The 21073-nt window shown below is 38.0% G+C and overlaps 1 protein-coding gene across 1 annotated transcript; it reads right to left on the bottom strand.

Annotated features, from left to right (window-relative positions):
* Positions 1-14040: 14040 nt before the first annotated feature.
* Positions 14041-14979, bottom strand: LOC134475024 (olfactory receptor 5AR1-like). The gene has a single exon (XM_063244390.1). It carries the CDS (start codon positions 14977-14979, stop codon positions 14041-14043), a length of 939 nt encoding a protein of 312 aa, XP_063100460.1.
* Positions 14980-21073: the final 6094 nt, after the last annotated feature.

Genomic DNA, 21073 nt, shown 5'->3' with positions numbered 1-21073 from the left:
GTGAAACTGGTCAACTGTAGACACTGAGAATAAAACCCCTTTCCATTTTCCAGCTAGAAAGGACAGCTAGCTCACAGTCTAAAAGCACGGGGAGAGCCCTCTCCTTTGGCTAGGGGTGATATTTTACCTTCACAACATTGGAAGTTTGACCCTCAGTTATTCTTCATGGGTTTCAGTCACATAATTCCATAGTGTCAGGCTGAGAATCATCTTGTATATTGTGGTGACAGCTGAGTGGAGATGAACCAATTAATTCATGAAGTTATACCAAGTAAAATGAATACTACTATGCTACTCTTCCATATCATAGTATACTGCTGACCTTGGAAAACACAGTATTTTTGTTTGCTAAGACAATGCATTTTCAAAGACTGTTTTTAATATGTAGCCTCTATAAATGTAAATTATATATTTACCATGTAGAATTATAAATATGTGAAACATTTAACACATGACCACGCACTTAAGTAAAACATACAATTATAGTTCACATTATTTAAGAATATCTCAGTGCACAAACATCTGTCAAAGTTCTGCATAAGAGATGCAATGCTTTTCTTTACATAGGATTGTTCCATGGCATTAGAGAATTTTCCTCTGATTTTACTACATATTAACTAAGGAGTCATACCTACCCCTGTGATCATAATAGATAAAATCACAGTTAAAGATTTGTCCTCTCTTTAAGGATGTTACCTTAGGCTAGGAAAACTTTACCCCAAAATTCGGCCTTTTACATTGTGATTCTTCATAGGATTCTTCTAGTTGGAGTATCAGACAAATCAGTGCTTGAAGATGTCGCTTTCTGCAATGCAGTTAAGTTGTCAACCTATGTCTGCACCAGAGTGCCGCACGTTGGACAGAAAGTTGCCTTAGAAATCTAAGCTCTGCTTAAACTATAAAGAACTGAAAAGGCATTTTACTTTTAGGCAACTTACCAGCCTGAATTCTCCCTCAGTAGTCTACAGTATAAAGCCTCAGTTTCCTCATGTGTTAGATAAGGATAATTTATCTCTCCTTAAAGCTAAGTCACAGAAGTAAGGACCACACCCTGTGTGTGCATGGTGTAAAACCCCACGAACAACTGATTCTTACCACCACTTTGAAAATACAAATAACTCTGTTTTGCCTCAAGGTTTCTAGCTCAGCAGGTTGGGGGCAGTGATCAGGAACTCGCTTTGCTTAAGGAGGTCCAAGCTCTGTAAGGAAAGTTTAGGAAGATCATGTTTGCAAACTACTGAAATAGACTCCAGTTTTATTAGTAATGCTGTTATTTATTGTATGATTCCTCTTTATGTTCCAGCTTCCAAAAAGCAGTTCTGTAATGTAAAGTCATGATACACAATGCTACATAAATTAAAAGATGACCTAAGAAAAGATCAGATCTGATTTCAATTCTGTTGCCAGCTTTCACAATTTGATTATAGAAAACTTACTTAAATTACATTAATCTCAGCTTTCTTGCCCATTTAGGGGGATAATAATTTCCTTATCCAATTGAGGGGAAATTTAAGGAAGACAATGTTTTTAAAAAGCTTAATACATTACCTGTTTATAAATAGATACCCCAAATAAGTAAAAAGGTTATACACTTGGGAAATTAGTGCTATTGCTTTTTAAAGTAATGCATTGCAATCATTAAATTTGTACAATAGTGCATTACTTTTACTTGGTCATGCTTCCATTTAATTTTTCTGCGCTTAGTTTTTTATTTTAGACTAGATTCACTTTAGTGGGTTCCAGTCCCTTTCAAATTTTTTAAATGTACAATGTTTTTTACTAGCAAAGTGCTCATAATTCAGCCTGAGACATATGGGCAGACAGAACACACTTTACATTTTTCTCTCCCTTGAAGCCCATTTAATTGCACCGGGAGGAGAAGTGCCTTGGGGGCTGCCTGGTGAGCTTGCTCATCAGAGAAAGCAGACTTTTCAGGCTGGTTGTGTGTGCTTCTTGGCTTTCTAACTACAAGGAAAAACACTGCATTTTTCATACAAAATAATTAAATAATAACTGTTGTGTCTAAAAATAAGCTTGTGTTTTCTGGAAATTTTCTCAAAAATATCATGTGCATTTGCATATTCTTAAAGAATATTCACATGCAAGAAAGTTAAACTTTATCAGTCTTTTCTGGTCCTAAAACTAATAATCTCTGCTCCTTTCATCTGTTTTTATACTTATATTTCCTGGTTTTATAATGTTATTAAATCAATAGTGATTTTATTGATTGCCTTCTTATTTGCTTCTAAATTAACTTTCACTCCCTGCATATATTTTTCCATATTTTTCTCTGTTTTTGACCAGCAGTGAGGGACTCTACTTCTCTTTATGACCTCTCAGCAGTTTCTAAGTGTAGTAGGAAGATGGGAAGAGGATTCCTAGGTCCTCTGTGATTCTGTCTTCAGCATTCAGCATCCCTTAGCTTGTAAGAAGCTGTTGGACAGATTGCGTGGACTAATTAGAATTTTCCATCGACTTATGATACTTGAATTTGAAAACTTACCTAAACTTTCAGCAGCACCACTGTTGCTGTAGAATTGAGACCTATCTTTCCCATAGCCTTTTAATTCAGTTTTGAAACCCCCAGGGTTTAGAGTTCTGAAACCCCTCAGGACTTCATACCTTGGGAAGTAACTAACAAAGCAAGTAACGAAATACAGCATTGTGTTCACAAACTGACAACTATTTTACAAGATGGAAAAACATTTTTAAAACTGTCATTCCCTGGTGAACACATACACAGTCATGATTTTCCTTCTCGTGCTCTATGTGTATAGGGGTTATCATAAACTGGTGTATACATACATTTTAAATACGCTGTATGTATAAAATCAGATGAGTCTATTTGCACATGGAAGGATATGTTTCATCAGTAATAACACTTCTGTTGTGTGTTGTATTTCTTTCACTTGTTCGAATATGTTCTATGGCCTTCTAAACAGCTATTTCTCCTGGATGCTTGTCAACTGCATCAGTGGGCTCTTTGCGGTCCGCTCAGAGGGTTTATGCCATGATTATCAAGGGCAGGAGGAGAGTGAAGCAAGAGGGTCCCCCAGCTTCACCCCGGCAGAGATGGCAGGGCTGGGACTTGGCAAAGGACCCACTTTGAAGTTGTCCCTCCAGTCTCAGAGCCCCTCACCTCTTCTCCTTTCTTCAGAAATAGATATGGCAGCTCCTAGAAGTCATTGTGTAAAAGAAAATGCCCCCACCTTGCCAGTCTGTTAGTTATCCAGGTGACCGTGCCTGTTACAAGTTCCTGTTACCTCTATCACCTAGAAAGGACAGTTGCATAACTGGGCATTATGATGCTTATTATAAGAACCAGTTAATAACTGTCAAATACTCTGCTTCTGTACTTCCTTCCACTTATCCCAAGTAAGCCCCAAACTACCAAGTATCAGGGCCTGATATTTTGGGAGTGACCTGCATGAGTTCCATCAAGATAAAACAAATCTGCCTCCAAATCCTGAATGCTGTTTTGGTGTTTCTGCTTGCTGTTGCACCAGAAAATTCTAAATCTCAAGTCACCCTGAACCACTTGTCAAAATCATATAACTCCTCTTTTCCCTGCTTTAGTAAAGATTGAATCCAGCAACCCACATGTGCTGGTTGTGCACACCACAGGCTTCCTTCTACGTCACACAAATTACTCTGTAGCTGTCTCTTCAAGTTAAACTGACCAATGTGGAGTCATATGTTACTTACCAAATGGATAACCAGTGTTGACCATGGAACTGGCCCCAGGACAGAAATACACAAGAGGGATACAGATTTTTACATATATGAAGATGAGGTGAAGAATCTGTAGTAAGAAGAAATGGGACGACATAGTATAGGTGCCATCCAGTTTAAGCTATAACTCATGGTAATGTGGTGGGCAGGAAAAGTAGATGCCCAGGAACTGATAAATTAATTTGCTGGCACAGGAGTGTGCATTGAGAGATTATAAATCCATGCATCATGCTGGCTTATGATGAAAGCATGAATTGCGAGTTTGAAAGCATCATCTCCTATAATCTTGAGAAAATGTCACTGCAAACCAGTCTCATTGCCTGATTGCTAGCACTTCAGAATCATAGTTCAAGTAAGTATTTAATAGGAAGATAAGAACCCTCACAGAAGAACAGAGAAACGATCATAAGATACAGACAGAAGAAGGGGAATTGGGCGGAAAATGAAGTTGGAGAATTCTGGATCTCAAGTCATCCTGAGCCACTTGTCAAAACCGAGTAATTTCTTTTATCCCGCTGTAGTAAAGATTGAATCCAGCGACCCACATGCTAAGTAAGCATGCTAGCACTGAGCTGCATCCCGGTCCAGGTCCTTCCTCCTGTCTGAGAAAGTGAACACGTCCCTGGGGCATGATCCTTCACTGACTACACCTGGGGAGACTCCTCACCTGCTGGTAGAGCTCTTCTTAATGTCCACTAACAGTGCTTCTGGGTTCCAGACACAATTGCAAAATCCACAAAGCCTATAGGGTCCTGATAAAATGAAAGGCCCTCCTCAGTCTGTTTGTGGGGAACATGTATAGGAATGGATTCTTATAAACGAGTTCAGGAGAATGGAAGAATAAGTCTTAAATGACCAAATTCATTCATTGTTTCCCATCAGCAAGGATTTGGTATTTAATGTGATAGTTCAAATCCTGGGAAAATAGCAAGGATTTTCTAAACTGCTTAATTAAATATTAAACTCAAAGAGCCTAGTCCTCATCTTTAACACTGAAACATCAAACGAAATTGTGATATTACTGAAGAAGCCCGGAACAACTAGAAGACAGAGGAAATGCCCAGCATCCACTGTGTGTGGAATATGCTCTCCACTACCAGAAAAGCACCTCCCCTATCCTCTCATGTGCTCATCCTGGCACTACAGGGACAAAGACGTCTCCAAAGACATGGGAAATATGTTGCTGTGGATGTCCTTGAAGTCTTTAGAGAGATCTGCAGAGTCCCCAGAAGTTGGTCATAGAGGGCGGTAAGCAAAGCTGCAGCACAAGGAGATTCCCAGAGTAATGGGAATACAACATTTGGAGGTAACAGACAGGAAGGAAGCCGCTACTCATATAACCCAGGAAATACAGGTGGTCCTCATGATTTCTTAGTTACTGTTTTACTTCTGGTACAGAAATAGGTGGCAGCATCTGAAGGATTACAGGCTCCTGAGTAAGTAAGTGGATGAGAAGACAACCCAGGCATTGTCTTTCTTGTAAAGAAATATTTTGTTTGTGCATGGATGAAAACTTGCTTCAGTTTTATAGACAAGAAGTACAATCTCCTTTAAAATTTTCTAATGTAAACTAGATTATAGCACTAAAAACAAGAACCCAGGCTATGATATAGTCCCACTTTAGTCATATGACATTTTTTGTGCTTTTGGTATCAAATCCAAAACAAGTGATGACCAAGACCAATTAATGTTAAAAATATCTATTGTCCATTTTTATAATTTCAGATATATAGATTCTCTCTCTCTCTCTCTCTCTCTCTCTCTCTCTCTCTCTCTCTCGATATTCTATTTGACATTAACTCTATACCATCATTTATTTTTAACAGTTTTATAGTTTCAGGTCTTACCTTTATATCAATAATCTATATGGAGTTAATTTTGTGTGTTGTGTGAGAGGAAGATTCAGTCACATTCTGTTTCACATCTATCCTTTTCCCAACACCATTTATTGATTAACGTGCTTTACATAGATCTTGAAAACATGTTCATCTGGCATAATTTAAGCTCTGTACACATTGATTCAAATCTCTCCATTTTCCCCCAGTCATCCCAATTCCAAAAACACTATGTATTGAGTCACTTTTTACATGATTTTATTATTCTGATTCTACTGATGATTGAAATCACAAAGCATTGTCTTTCTGTGCCTGGATTATATGGCAGAGAGTAGTGTCTTCCAGGCCAACTATGTTTAGCAAAATGGGAATATTTACTTTTCTTAAGACTGAATTGTGTATCAAATATTGTCTCAGGCTGGGGATATAGCTCAGTGGCACAGTGCCTGTCTGAAAGTGTGATTACATGTACCAAAATAAATTGTCTTTATTCATTTACCTATTGACAGAAACCTGCGATATTCCAAATTGCAGCTCTTATGCTTAATTCTGCAATGAACATAAGATGACAGGCATATGTGTGAGATACTGATGTCATTGACACTGGATGTACAGCTGGAATCAGATTGCTCAAACACATAGCACATAGTTAACTTTACAAATCAACGTAGGAACTTCATACTGTTTTGTGCAATAGCTATACTAGTTTACATTTCCAACAAGAGGTACATTACCTCTCTTTGCTCCACACTAATCAAAACTCAATGCCAATTTTTATAATAGAAATTTTATTGTGTATGGTGTAAAATCTCATTTTGTTTTTTATTTGTTTTCCCTATTTGTTAGTGAAGTTAAGCATTTCTCACATACCCACTGGCCATTTATACATCTTGTTTTGAGGAACATATATTTAGGGACATTACTCTTTTTTATTCAAGTTAGTTATTGCAATTGTTTTTATCCTATAAGTTGAGTGAGTTGCACATCTTGGGTTTCCTTTTATATTTCCATAATTTTCTCATAACTGCAACTTTTTATTTTTATGTTTTGTCTGTGTATGTTTTGAGTACACAATGATTGCATGAGGATTTGGATCTTAACCTCTTATCAGTATAACTTTCCCAAATACTCTTTCTCATTCCTTAGGTTATTTTTGCATGAGATGTGCCCCAGCTGAGAAGAATCTCTAACATTACTGGCATTCTGAGAAAGTTAAATGATACAATTAGTTTTAATTTGAACTTGATAACTGTCAAATTGCTTGTATTTATATATAACGTGTAATGAAATCATTAGCAATATTGGATGAGTTCAGTGATTGCTTTTCTTTATATCATGTCTAGATGAGAAAAGAATGAATATAAACTTAACGTCTTTAACACTGCTTAAATTTAAAGATACTCTGTTGCTTGGCAGGAGAGAAAGAGGAGTCATGCAGGAGTTAGGGGTCAGGGTGGCTTTGCACCAACCCCATTCATGCCTCTGCCTTGCTTCCAGATTCTTGAGAAAGCCATGCAGAGCATGCTGCAGACACACATCCTGAGACAGGAAGGGCCACTCCAAATGGCCCTGAGCTCTCTGAAGACCTACAGCTCGGGACACCCATGGACAGTGGTGTAGCCCTGAGGAGAGAAACCAAGGCCAGGTTGGATTTCAGTCTCTCAGGTGCTGTGGAAGCGCTCATGCAGTACAAGCACCTACCTCTGCTTTCCAGAGCCCACAGGTCTCACCTGGATGAAATCGTGATACCTGTTGCCCCTTCTTGACCATCTGTAAATAAATGCAGTCCTTGTAACTGTATGCACACACATTTGTGCTGGCTTGTGCCTGCATGCTGTAACTTACTGAAATCACGAAAGCTCTAATAAACTTAAACAAGAAAAACTGGTCCTGGAAAGAAATGTCCTTTTTTTTTTTTATTTAAAGAAAAGGAAACGAAAAAAAATACATGGAGATAAAAAAAAAGGGTAGAAATAATACAAAATTACAGACAAACAAAAGGTAAGAAATTGCCGGTTGATAAGTTACAAATTGTCATCTTCAAAATAGCTGTTCAGGTTATAGAATTAAAGTATTTAGAATGACATTCAAAAAAGTGACCCTACAAACCATTCTCCTCTATGATCGAACAAAAGCTCAGTAATATGATTATCAGTCCTACACATTTGTTTTACATCTCAAAGAGGGTAAGATTAACCATATCAAAACAGAACAGAACATTTAAAAAAGAAATAAAAAACAATTTAAAGAAATACAGATTTCAAAGCAAGTCCACTGGAGATCTTCATTATCTAACTGTCTCTAGCTTCTTACACATAGTTGTCCCTATCTTCACCCACTTTATATACTTATTGCATATTATAGAACTAATCAAATCATTACAGTTCTATAGGCTTCACTGAACCTGATGTCAGTTTCTGATCTCCTGCTTGGGAAATTTTCAGCTATTACTTCTCTAAATATCCTCTTGACATCCTTTATGTTGTCTCCTTCTTTTTCATTCATCCCTATCATTCTTATGTTATTCTTCTTTGCATCATCTTGCAGTTGTTGAATTGTTGTTTCCTGATTCCTGGTTATTTTTAAAAGATCTTTCCTTTCCTGTTCACTAGCTGCAATCCGGTCTTCAAGGTCTGAAATTCTATCTTCACTTTCATTAAGGCGGTTTTTACAACATTCAGTGGAGTTTTTTATTTCCTGTATATCTCTGTGCATCTGCATTATGTATTCTGTTTGTTTCTTATATTGCTCTTCTAGGGATTCTATCTTTTTGTTTAGTTCCTCCAATTTATTATCTGTGTTTTCTTTAGATATATTCAGAATCTCTTTCATTTCTTTTATCATTTCTTCTTTTATCTGGGAGATTATTTTCAGTTTGAATTTCTTTAAAGCTTCCTGGAGTTGCTTGTCAATTTCAGTAGCTATTGTGTCCGATATTTGAGGTGGATGGGATATATTTTCTTCTATATACATTGGTCCTAGGGTTCTTGAGATGGGCTGGAGGTTTGAGGTTGTAATTTGGTCTTTTGTTTTGTCATTTTCCTATATTTCTGTGTTTCAAGTGTTATTTGAAAGCTTCCTCAGGATCTGTTGAAAATCCCCTTCTATGTTTGCAGCTCCTGAGACTCTGGCACCACGCTACCCCAAGCCATTGGGCCTGCAGAACCAATGGCCCTCCTCTGCCTGCTCAGAACTCCGCAGTTCCAGACAAGCTGGGCCTCAGGGACACTGTGCGCCCACCTGCCCCTTGGAAGCTCCACAGCTCGTCAATTGCAGCCGGGTTAGGGTACTCACCACAGGCCGCGGTGCCTCAGGAACCTGTGATCCCTCCCTGCTTGCAGAGATATCCACAGTCCTCCAGACACATGGAGAGGCCGATGCAGGCACCCCAGATCCGCCCAGCTCCTCCTCTGCACACCGATGGCCAGGCGTGGCCGCAAAACAGGCTGGGCTCGGGGGATAGTGTGGGCCCACCACCTGTCGGGAGCTCAGCAGTTCTCCAAGTGCAACCAGGATGGGGAGGCGGATGTAGAGGCCTCAAACCCACCTCTCCCCTTCACTGCACCTGGAAGCCTGGAGGGACCCAAACAGTCTGGGCCGAGATATCCACAGTCCTCCAGACACACGAAGAGACCGATGCAGGCACCCCAGATCCGCCCCTTAGTGTAGTTGAGTTCTAAGAGCCCTGTCCTACTGGAAGGCAGGGTGTAAAGGGGAATGGCTAGGGTCAGAGATGAAAGTTGGGAATTTCAGGTGTCATCAGAGGACATCACTCATAACTTTAGAGAAACCTTTCCCATTCCATCATGGTCCAGCTAGGCTCACATTTGTAATCCCAAGGTGAAATTATTGGAATTCTAGTGAGTTAACTTCAGACTAACACTTCCAGTGCAGCCCAAGGCTAGAATAAAACACTAAGCCATATATTCAATTATGGGGAGCCAAGATGTCCTAAGTCCAGCCAAGATGGTGGTTCACCAGAACAAAGGCCACACCCAGGGCCACACCCAGGTTTAATAAATTCTCCATGAAGTGAGTTTGCTTGGGATGATTGACAGTGAAAATGGTGCAAAATATGACAGCCATGACTGTTGTGAGCTGGGCTAGGTAGAAGACTTGAGACCACCTCTGTGCTAAGCAGAGGGAAAATTTTCAGGGAGAGCAACCTGCATAACGCAGCTGATGTGGCATTTAATAATTTTGGGTTGTTGCTTCAATTTTGATGCATAATCCTTTTCAACCTGTGAAATCACAGCCTCTTTCTCAAGGCTGGATTCCAGTGGACAGTGTGGAATACATCGCCCCATCCTGCTCAGCTCAACCACATATCTGGGGAGTTACTTGAAAGGGTAACACTGACCTGTCAATTTGCTTCAGAGATGATACATTGGTTCCTCAGCCAGCCCAGTTTTCATTGCTTAAAGCCAAATGAAAGGACATAGAAATAGCCTGGCCAGCTCTGTGCAAATCAATATATGGCACTAGGGCCAAGTTTATCCAAAATGGAGACAGTCGCTCTTCTTTCCAAGGAGAGTCATCTGACTGGTTCCCCACCATAACAGTGATTTTAATGTAGGCTCAGATTCAGTTTCCTAAAGCCAGGCCTGGTGAGAACTTACTGTCTCAGAAACACTTGGTTTAACAGAGTTAGACAGGTGCCAATGATTCCTTTCATATACTCACATGGCTGTTTTAAGTAGTGTAGTATTCAAATGTTTTTTATCATACTATTCTTTCCACAAATAGTCTTTAAATGTCTATTTTGAGTTTGGTATTGTGATGGGGAAAACCTGAGTAAATCTTAAATAATGTTGGAATGGATAGAGAGGCCGGAAAAGGTCAAGGTTAAAAAGAAATATTTAGAGTGAAATCTGAAACAAGAAATGGAGCAGGGAGAAATAATACCAGAGAGGGATTTGGAGAAGGGAATCAGGAATATCAAACAAAGGATTCTGGCAATTGTACAGTTTCCAAAATAAGGCAGAAATGTAATAGTGCAAGGTACATAGGTATTGTAGAGCCTGGAATTTCCAGGTATCTTCCCCAAGGCAAAGCTTGAAGGCAGAGATTTGGCTCTAAATTCTCGTGGGACAAGACCTGACCTGACCTGGCATTGATTATCAGAGTTTTATTCAAGCTCCATTTAAAAAGTCACACTACCTGTACCATTAGCCATACTTCAAAAAACCAGTCTATTTGGATTTCCCAGCCTATTGACTATTATGATTCTATGCTGGTTTCCTGAAGGGTTATTCTGCAGACAGATATGTGACCTGTTTCAGGAACAAAAGGGGAAAGTTCTTTAGAATCTGCAAAATATAGACTTCCTTCTACCTCAGGGGGGTGATTTTCATGTTCTGAATTAGCATCAGGGCACTGAGCTATGATCCAACTTCACCATCGAAACTTTCCAGTAGATTCTCAGTCCAAAGGCTTGCTGGACAGGCCCCATTGTGTCTGGACACTTTGCCTTTATTAACTGTATTTCACTCCTCAGCTCTGTAATCCTCAACTCATTGATTCCCTCTGCAACTTTGGTCGATGATTAGATACAAATCCAGTGTTTGATCCTTCATGAGCTTTTGCTCATCTCCTGGAAAGGATGTTTGAGCTAATATAACACTTTGCCTATGGCTCCTTTTTAAACTTTATTACTTCTTCCTGTGTACCAGGGTATTTGGATTTACCTTATCTCCTGTAAGTGCAAACTCCATGAGATCAAGTATAGATCTCATCTTATTCACCCAATCTTAAGCATACCTTAGTCGAAAAATTCTCTCAAGGGATCATACAGGTGCAGAAGTGAGGAAGCAGGATTGCACTCCAGCTTCATATCACCATGACACCTTCAATCTTTACTCTTCACAGCCCGTAGTACAACAATACCAACTCTTTGTTGATACAAAAACCAGAAGTTAGTTTAGAGAATATGATCAACATGTTTACCACTGTCATTTTATTATAGTTGTAATATGATTTTAATGTATGAATGAAAAATCAGGGTTTTCAAACATAAGCATTTATTGATCTCTTATTTTTGTGAACCAATCATATGGTTAAGGCTAATAGTCCTCATTGTATTGATGAATAAAGGCAATCACAGAGATGACAAAGGGTTTATATGAGACCCTTATGGTGAGAATGATGATTCCTTCAACTTATATCTATTTTTCCCTTGCCTTTACATACTCATGTAAGCAGATCTACCACCAAATGGCTGGAAACTAAAGTATTTAGTGTCCTCACTTCTTTGTAGCATATTGATGGTATAATGATGGACACTTATCATATAAATGAAGAGGCAAGGAGAAGATATTAATGTTCACTAATCATCTTTTAACTGAGAGATATCCTAGAGTGATCATAATACGACCTTTGGAAAATCCAAAAATGTAAGTATTATCTTTCTCATTTAATGGCTGAGGAAACTGACTTACAGAGATTATGTAAATTGTTCAAATTTGCATAGATAAAAAATAGCAGAATCAGTATCAGAGCCCTTGTTTAAATAGGGCAAAAAGGTAAATGTTTATGAATGTTTATGGACCCATAGAGGATGAAGTCCTTGGATTATTTTTCTTTAATCATTGACTCTTTACAAAACCATTGACTTGTCATTATTTGCATTATTTTTAATGCAAATGGACCCATAGAGGATGAAGTCCTTGGATTATTTTTCTTTAATCATTGACTCTTTACAAAACCATTGACTTGTCATTATTTGCATTATTTTTAAAACAAGAAAGTGCCCATCTTTTGCTATTTTAAGAAATTTAAACTGCTGTTTTAAATTGAAATAATACAGCAACAAATTAAGAAGAAAACAATCTTTTAGCAATGGTGTTAACTATTAAAGCTTTACAAATGAGATTCCAGGCAACTTCTCTTTTAGGTATAATGCACCTTTGACTTATATTTAAGTGGCCAGAAAAGCTCTATTATTTAATAAGGCATTTACAATCTACACATTTGATTACAAAATAAACACAAGGATAAATTTTCCCATTGTTTCCGTACTGCAAATTCTACTACTGTCCAACAATCACAGTTATTTTTTCTTCAGTGTTACGCCAATGACATTTTGTGGAAATCTGCAATATGACTGAGTAAACTTAAACTAAATCAACTGCTTCTCATGTGCAGTGGCACAATTATAAAACTTGCCTGATAAACACTGGTTCTTCTGTCTCTAAACTTTTTTGGTGACTTCATTGATAAATGTGCCCAGTGTACACATTATGGGAACCATTGTTTCTGTAGCACTTAACTATATAGCTCCAGAAGAAGTGTGTAGACAGAAAGATTGCTGATTGAAAATAATTCCAGACAGAAGTGTGATGCAATTGTAGCTTTTCAAGAGGCTAATACCTGACATCTTGATTTATAGCCTTAAAATATGCACAGAGAAAAGATTTATCTCAATTCATCCATCATTCAGGCATCAGGATTAAGGAGACTGTTGTTTGATAAAGGCCTGGACATGATACTGAAACAAGTTGAGCCCCATGGAAAAGACTTCGGTTTAACTCATGTGGATAGAAATAAAAGTAGTGGATATAGCTACAATAAAATTGTAGACATTGCAATCTTCCTAAAAAGCACCTTGGAGATTGTTCCAAACTGTGTCTTTCCTATGGTCTCAGAGTGGTACCATTTATCTGATAGCCAAAAAGATGCCAGTGTGTGAAGTTACAGACCACAGATGTCCATCCTTTTTTATACATGGCATGAGACAAATAGGAGCCTGTGAAATCAACCCCTTGATCAGAGGGAAAGCTGAAAACAAAACAAGAAGGAGTCCTAATGCTTACAGGCCAGAGAGTCACCAGCACAGCCTGAGTCAGCTCTCATCTTTGACCTTGGATATTCCTAATTTTGGTCTTGGTGGTAGCAGACTCAGAGGGGGTGAAAGAGCAAACAAAACAAAGAAACTCGCTGTTAGCAAATCATGTAAGTCTTCAGAAGTCTCCATGTAAGTCTTCAGAAGCTTACACATACCTAGCCCTTGTAAGACTTTGCTAACATGAATGGACCAATCACAGAATGAGTTAAATCATCCTTATGCCAATAGCATTTCCTGTGTTTTTATCTACACTTTTCTCTGACTTCCTTTCAGAGTTTAAAAAATGCAGTGTTTGGACCTGACAATCCTTATGACCCTGAAAAAATATGATCTAGAGTGACTAGCTGTTTCTTTTCTGCATCAAGTCCTGTTTCTAATCAACATATGGGTCAAATTTATATGGAAACTAATGCATCTTGCTGAGTATGTTTTCCTAAAGCACTGATTTAACTGATAGCACTTTCACATTATACAGTTAGAGTTACAGAAAGCCCTTTACAATTTAAGATTTATTCAGCAAGGGGATGATAACTTGGGTAATGTTTATGGTAATGATTTGCTTTTTCTACCTCCTGCAGCCATTCTTCCAACCCTAGTACTTACCTCTGGCCAAAGCAGATATTTTTGTTGTTATGACTGAGGTTTTCTCCCAATTAGTTTTTTGAAAGCAGCTTTTACATCTTTGTTCCTCAAACTATAGATGAGGGGGTTCAACATGGGGATGATAATCGTGTAGAACACAGAAGCCCACTTATCTTGGTCCAGGGAATAACTGGATGTTGGTCGCAGGTACATAAACATGACTGTGCCATAGAAGAGAGTGACACCAGTAAGGTGAGACCCACAAGTCGAGAATGCTTTGAGCTGCCCCTCTGTGGAAGTCATTCTGATGATTGTGACGAGGATGAAGACATAGGAGATGATGATGAGGATGGTGCTGAACTCAATGAAGCCACACAAACTGAACAGCAGTATCTCACTGATGTAGGTATCTGAGCAAGAGAGGGCCAGGAGTGGTGGGATTTCACAGAAGAAATGGTTGATGATATTGGAACCACAGTAATTGAGGCTGAAAGTGAGGGAAGTGTGGACCACTAAGCTCACTAGGCCTGTCAAGTAAGAGCCCAGCATGAGAGCCATGCAGACTCGCTTGGACATGAGGATGTTGTAGTGGAGGGGCCGACAGATGGCCATGAACCGGTCATAAGCCATTGCTGCCAGGATGTAGCACTCAGCATCCACAAAACCTACAAAGAAAGGAAACTGTGTAGCACAGCTGGAGAAAGAGATAACTTTGTGCTTTGTTAGGAAGTCAGCCAACATCCTGGGTGTGATGGCTGAGGAATAGCCCAGGTCAACAAAGGAAAGGTTGCAGAGGAAAAAGTACATGGGCGTGTGCAGGCGAGGGTCTGTGATGATCAGAACGATCATGCCCACATTCCCCAGAACATTGAGCAGGTACACAATGAGGAAGACCACGAAGAAGGTGATCTGCAGCTGAGGGTCCTGCGTGATGCCTAGGAAGATGAACTTGGTCTCTGTCGAGTAGTTCTTCTTTTCTTTATCCATGTGTATACAGATCTGGATTTGGGTTACTGCTGAAGGCAGTAAATCAGTGTCACTGGAAACATTTAAATTAGAGCTAAACAACCAGGCCGTTGGAATTTTATATGTAGAAGTAAATGAGGATTTTGTTCAGGGTGACTCGCAAAGGTCCCTCCACTGATGACAGTTCTGGTGACAGTTTTGGTGACTGTGATGGCTGTGTGGCTTCTCCAAGTGTCCACGCACTATAGAAGAAGAGCTGAGCTTCCTGGTAATGCTGTGTTCTGCTTCTCCAAAGACCCCACTGTTCTGCTCTCATTCATGGTATGCTATCAGGTGTGTGTTGGCACTGATTTGGGGAGTTATCCAAGGTATTAGTGAGGAAGAGTGGTTTTGAGTGATCTTTTTATCTGTGGAATACAAAGTAAGCATAAATGCAGATAATGCAAACAATTAATTCTCATTATAGGTCAGGAGAGAGAAGAAAATGAAAGACTCAGAGATCTCAAAGTGTAACACATTTTATGCACCAGTAGAGGATATAAAACCTTCATTGCTGAGGGGCAGAAATATAGGAATAGGTAATGAAAAACTAATTTTTAAAAGACCAAGGATGACTCAACATTTATTATATTGTATAATTCATCAGTTACTTAAAGGTATTATATAAATTCATTCTCACAACAACTCTGAAAAGCGGCTATGAATCATTAACTCTATATTACATCTGAAAAGAACACTAGATACTTAGTCACTTCCATGAAGTCAACAGCCAGTGAGTAGCAGAGCTGGGTCTGACTTACATGGCCCATTTCGCCTTGTTGCCTTCTGTGTATATGTGATTCGGTAACAGGAAATTCAAATTTCATGCAATTTTATTTTTCCCATTCTGTCTCTTTTGCCTGACCTGGGAAATAGCCCTTTAGTTTCTCTGACCTTTGAAGGCTTGGAAGTGAGCAATGTGGATATTTCTTGCATAATTCTGCTGCATAACTGAGTAGCTATTGCTGAGCTCAATCCAGAGTTAAGAGTAATGGATACACGAGGAGGGGAAAGTGAGAGCACTGTACAATTCACTGGTTACACAGGAGGATCATATGTGTGTGTCTTTTCACTGGCTGGATGAATATCTACTGAATCGCACAAGTGAGTGTGATCAGTGTAAACAAACAAAATCAAATCCAGACAAAACTAAACTCAAGGAAACAGCATATGCTACCTAAACTTGAAGGGAGAAGATGTGCATCTGCTTTAATTGGTTTATTGCTTGTTTTTTCTTAGGGTTGTAGACATTTGTCAAAGGAATTTTCCCCTAAATCCAAGGATTTAAAAGTGGTGAAAGTCTTGTTTCTTGGTTTCAATATTTACATAGAAAATAATCAATCACAGCAAAGAAGGTGATCACAGTAAAGAAAAAATCATCCCAGAAATTTATAAAACACTTATATTAGCTACTGTTCAGTTCTTTCTCCTGCTGTGAATGTGCAGATTATTTCATACATTAGGGCAATCAGGAAACAGAATGGAAATAATTGCAGAGAGAAATTATTTGAAGAATTTATTTCTGATCAAGAAATTATATCCATGATACACAAAGAAATTTAAAAACTCAATAATAAGAAAAGAAACCATGCAGTCAAGAACAGGCTTGAGATTTGTGTAGATACGTGGTGAAGAAGGTGAATGAGCATGAAATAGATGCATGAAAAATTTCAGATGAGTGTATACTCATAACTTCAAAAGTATTCAATGCTTATCTCATGGCACTGATGCATTGCAGGCTATCTCTAACCTTCCAGGAGAAAGGATTTCATTTTCACAGTACATCCGCTTCTTGATAATACTCACCGAGGCCCTGCTATGAAATTCAAAATCAGGGTTTGACTAAAGGAGAAAAGAAAAAAAAAACCTTAATACTTTGCAGTTTTGGGTAGCTAATGTTCTGCCTGTCTGACACCTGATGAAAGTGCAGAATGTTGAGAAAGTATATTCTATTGTCTATAACACTTATTTAATGGGGCCAGCAAAATATTTTTTGGTGGAAATAAAGGTATAAGAAAGCATTGTAGATTTCTATGGCCTGAGTTTGCAAGGCTATATGGAAGGAATAGGAGAGCCAGAGCTTGGAGATCCAGTACGTGTTCTTTGTTTCAGTTATTAACTGTTTGATCTTGGTGAATGGCTACATTTGATGCAGCATCTTTCACTGAGTTGGAGCAGAAGATGGATTCTAGCAAAGTCTCTACTCCTAGCATCTTCTGAATTTTGATTAAGGTTGAAATATCTAAAATCCAAATGCACAGCCTCCTCTCTTTGAAAATTTAGACTGTCAGGGACCTGGCACCAACAGAAACTGTGCTCTATGAGTCACTGGACTGAAAACCCACTCCAAATCAACCACATTGCCTCCCCACCCTGTGGTCTCCAGTGTGATCTAACCTGTTCCCAATGCAGATGAGAGGCGGTAGGTCCCCTTTTCTTGGACGTTTTCCACTGAAACCATACATTTGTACAAACATTGGAAGATGAGGTATCATCCCCATTCCTTGTTCTTCTTACCTTTGCTCCTGTGTGCAGGAAGCACTTAAGTCTCAGAGTTACTACCCATTTCCCAGGAGCAATGTGATGCACTGATTCTCTGCACTCATGGGACACACCAAGATCTGATGAGCCATCATCCTCTAAGGAATTGAACTCTCTTCTTTTAACCTTAATGAAAAAGAAGGAAACAAAGAGATTTGTAAGGCTCTTTCATGATGCCAGAACTCCTTGTAAAACTGCATGGGCTCTTTCATCCAGCCTACACATGCCTACCTGGTGTGATTTCAGGGGTAACTGAGAAAGGTCTTTCTGCTGATGTGTGTAAACTCTTTGAAAGGATATATTGTATTCAATGCCCTATAGAATGACATTAACATATTACTATTAGGGTTAAAGAAAAAAGTAATGAATGGTCTTTATAATTAGAAACAAAGAGACGGGACCCAAGGAAACCTTGGGAGGTATTCTATGGGCTTATCAATTGCATTCTGCCTGTGGTAGAAGTGGTTATGCCACATGTGGAAACTTCATCAGATTATACACATTAACCATGGAGTTCTTTGTAGAATAACAATGAAGATTCATAGCAAGTGGAACCAAAGAGCTGCCAAAAACAAAATGTTGCATAAATTCATAGTTTAAATTTGTATTTGTCTATGAAGAAAATAAAAAAAAATCTATTTAAAAACCCTCCTTCTGTGTCCTGTGTGACCTGTACACTGGACTGTCTCATGGGTAATCAGAAACTCTCAGTGGAAAGATTTGATTGATATTTCATTTCCATATTTATGTGAAAGAAACTTTGGGTATTTTCTTTAGTAAGAATGCCTTTTGGATTTCATATTCTAGAAGATTGAGGAGCTTCATTCTTTTCAATTGTCATTAAATGTTAACGCTCATTTTTTTTATTTAAAGAGAAAAAAAGAAAGCAAATAAAAAAACAAAGCAGTAACAGGGTACAAATAATACAGAATTTCAAGAAAAAATATACAGTAAGAAATCACTAGGTAATAGGTTACACACTGCCATCTTAGAAACAGTTGTCCAAATTATAAAATTAAAGCATATAAAGTGGACATTCATACAGTGAGATTGCAGACAGTTCCGTTCAATCGTAACGCTCATTGAAATTAAGTTAGCAGGTACCGTTATATAATGAAAAAGATCAGGTGACTGGGCATGCACTCAAAATCTCCATAAATACAACTGTTTTCAATACAACTGTTGTGTTCCCCCTGTGAGCCTCTCAAACAATCTTACATTTTAGTTGGAGCCATCAATTATCAGGCTTAGAAAAGCTTTTGTTAAAGCTCTAAGTCCTTTCATCTGTTTTGAGTTACCTAACTTATTAATTCACAACTGGTGCGATTATATCAAATTCATTAAATAGTATTTCATACATTTAAAGTACATTTACATAACATGGAGACAGACATAAGGCTCAGATAGTCATATATAAAAGATACTTTAAGGGATATTTGGCACTCCTGTTGAGCAGAAGTGAATTTTTGTTAAGATTGTCCTGACTTGGCATGAGTTTTGTATCTTCTCTCATGAGTTCTATGGTGTATTCTCCCATTAGCATTGCCATCTTACATTTTCCTAAAGCCCCAGAGGAAAAACATCACTTCCACTGAGAGCTCTTTCAAGTTCTAGACACTGGGTATAAGTACTTCTTCCAAAGTAAGTGGCTATATGCAGTAATTCACTGTTTGACATTTAATGCCTCTCCACTTCCCCTCTAATATTTTTGAAAGCCTTTTCTTCCAAAAAACATCAACATCAAGATTACCACATGCCATTCTTCAGAGCGAGCCAGCATTCCCCAGATGATATTAAGTAAGTATTCATCATTTAGTTTTTCTGTATTCTTTATTTAACAAAGGAAGACTTTTATAAATACTCTGCTACTTTGCAGCTATGGTAAAAAAATGATTAATTATACCCATTCTGGGGTCAGGAAAAACTGTGTCTGAATCCTAATTCAGATCCCTATCAGCTATTCAGATAAGTTACATTTCCAGGCCCCAATTTTGGGCATATAAAAAAAAGAAAGTGCTTGTATGTAGAAGGGTACTTGGCAAATAACGACTGCATCATAAATATAAATTCCTGTAATCATCTGGCTTTAGTCCCTTCTACTTTCACCTGGTAGAGAACTGAATGAATAAGTTATCACCATTACCATCAGTTCATTGAGATGGCATCTTTACTAGTCAGTATTGCTTCTATTAGTTGGCCTCTAAATGATAGTTGCTTGGTTAATAATTTCAAGTTCTTTTTTTTTATTTAAGAGGAAAAAGAGAAAAACACAAAACAAAACAAAGCAGTGTAAGGTTACACATAATACAGAACTACAAAAAAAAAAAACATAACAGTAAGGAATCACCTGTTAATAGATTACATATTATCATCTTGGAAGTAGTTGCTCAAATCACAGTATCAAAGAATACAAAGTAGACATTCAAACAGAGAGACTGCAAACAGCTGTGTTCAATGATCCAAAAACATTAATATAGTCAGCTATTTAACACCCCTAAACACACTTGCTGTTATATCCATTAGAGCTCTTTTTTTTTTCCTCCCTCTCTTTTTTACAACAAAATTTACACATTTTGGATTTTATTACTCCTTAGTTCTTATTTCTTTTTTTGGGGGGGGAGAGAATAAATGGCAAAACATTGGCAAATATGGCAAAACAAAGCTGTAAGTCAAAACCAAGGCTAGACAAAGCACATGATGTAGAACAGAGTACAAGGTTATTAACAATGGTTATCAACGTTGTCTCTTGTTTCCTTAAAAGGAATTGTCTATCTCATTAGATATTATAAAGTTGAACAAAACAGTAGAGAACAAGACCAATAAAACTTAGGCATTGTGAACATTACAGGACTTCCAAAGGAGACAATAGTCAAACCAGAATGGGCATCTTTGTGAATCTTATTGCCTTCAAATTAGTTGCCTATAACCTCAGACTTGCTACTATTGCACAGAATGGAACAGAGTCTAATCAGTCAAGACAAGATCGTGGGAGTATTACAGGACTTCAAAACAAGTTAATAGGAGATCGAAAAGAGTTACTATTATATATCCTAATTTTTTTAATTTTTCCGTTAATTAAAATAAACATAAGAAATAGCTAAATAATTTTTTTAAAGAATACTAGTTACCATAGTGTCTGTCTTTTTCCTTAAAATATTTGGATAAAACTTCATATACTATAGCTTCAATTATTTCCATATCAAAAAGCCCAGAATAAAGCCTTTCTAATTAATAAGTGAAAATTTTATAAGGCTTCAAGGCCACATAATGGGGAATCATGATTATCACATATTTTTATATATTTGAATCATTACTTACATTAGGGAAACTATTCGGTATTCATACATGCGAGATTGATTTATTTCACTTATGAGTATGGTCTCAAGCTGCGCCCATTTATTGATAAATATCTCAATGCGATCCTTCTTTCTAGCTGAATAATACTCCATTGTATAGAAATACCACAACTTTTATATCCATTCCTCAGTTGATGGACACTTGGGTTGTTTCCAAGATCTGGCGAAATAAATGGGGT

This window comes from Cavia porcellus, unplaced genomic scaffold (assembly GCF_034190915.1).
Source record: "Cavia porcellus strain 051 isolate PalLab524CR breed Dunkin Hartley unplaced genomic scaffold, mCavPor4.1 scaffold_50, whole genome shotgun sequence".
In the NCBI taxonomy this organism is placed as follows: Eukaryota; Metazoa; Chordata; class Mammalia; order Rodentia; family Caviidae; genus Cavia; species Cavia porcellus.
Note: the sequence above shows the minus strand (reverse complement) of the source record. Positions and strands in the feature narration are given on the sequence as shown.

Bases quoted from the DNA above. Each gene is read 5' to 3' on its own strand.
- LOC134475024 (XM_063244390.1), bottom strand. From the start codon at position 14,979: ATGGATAAAGAAAAGAAGAACTACTCGACAGAGACCAAGTTCATCTTC.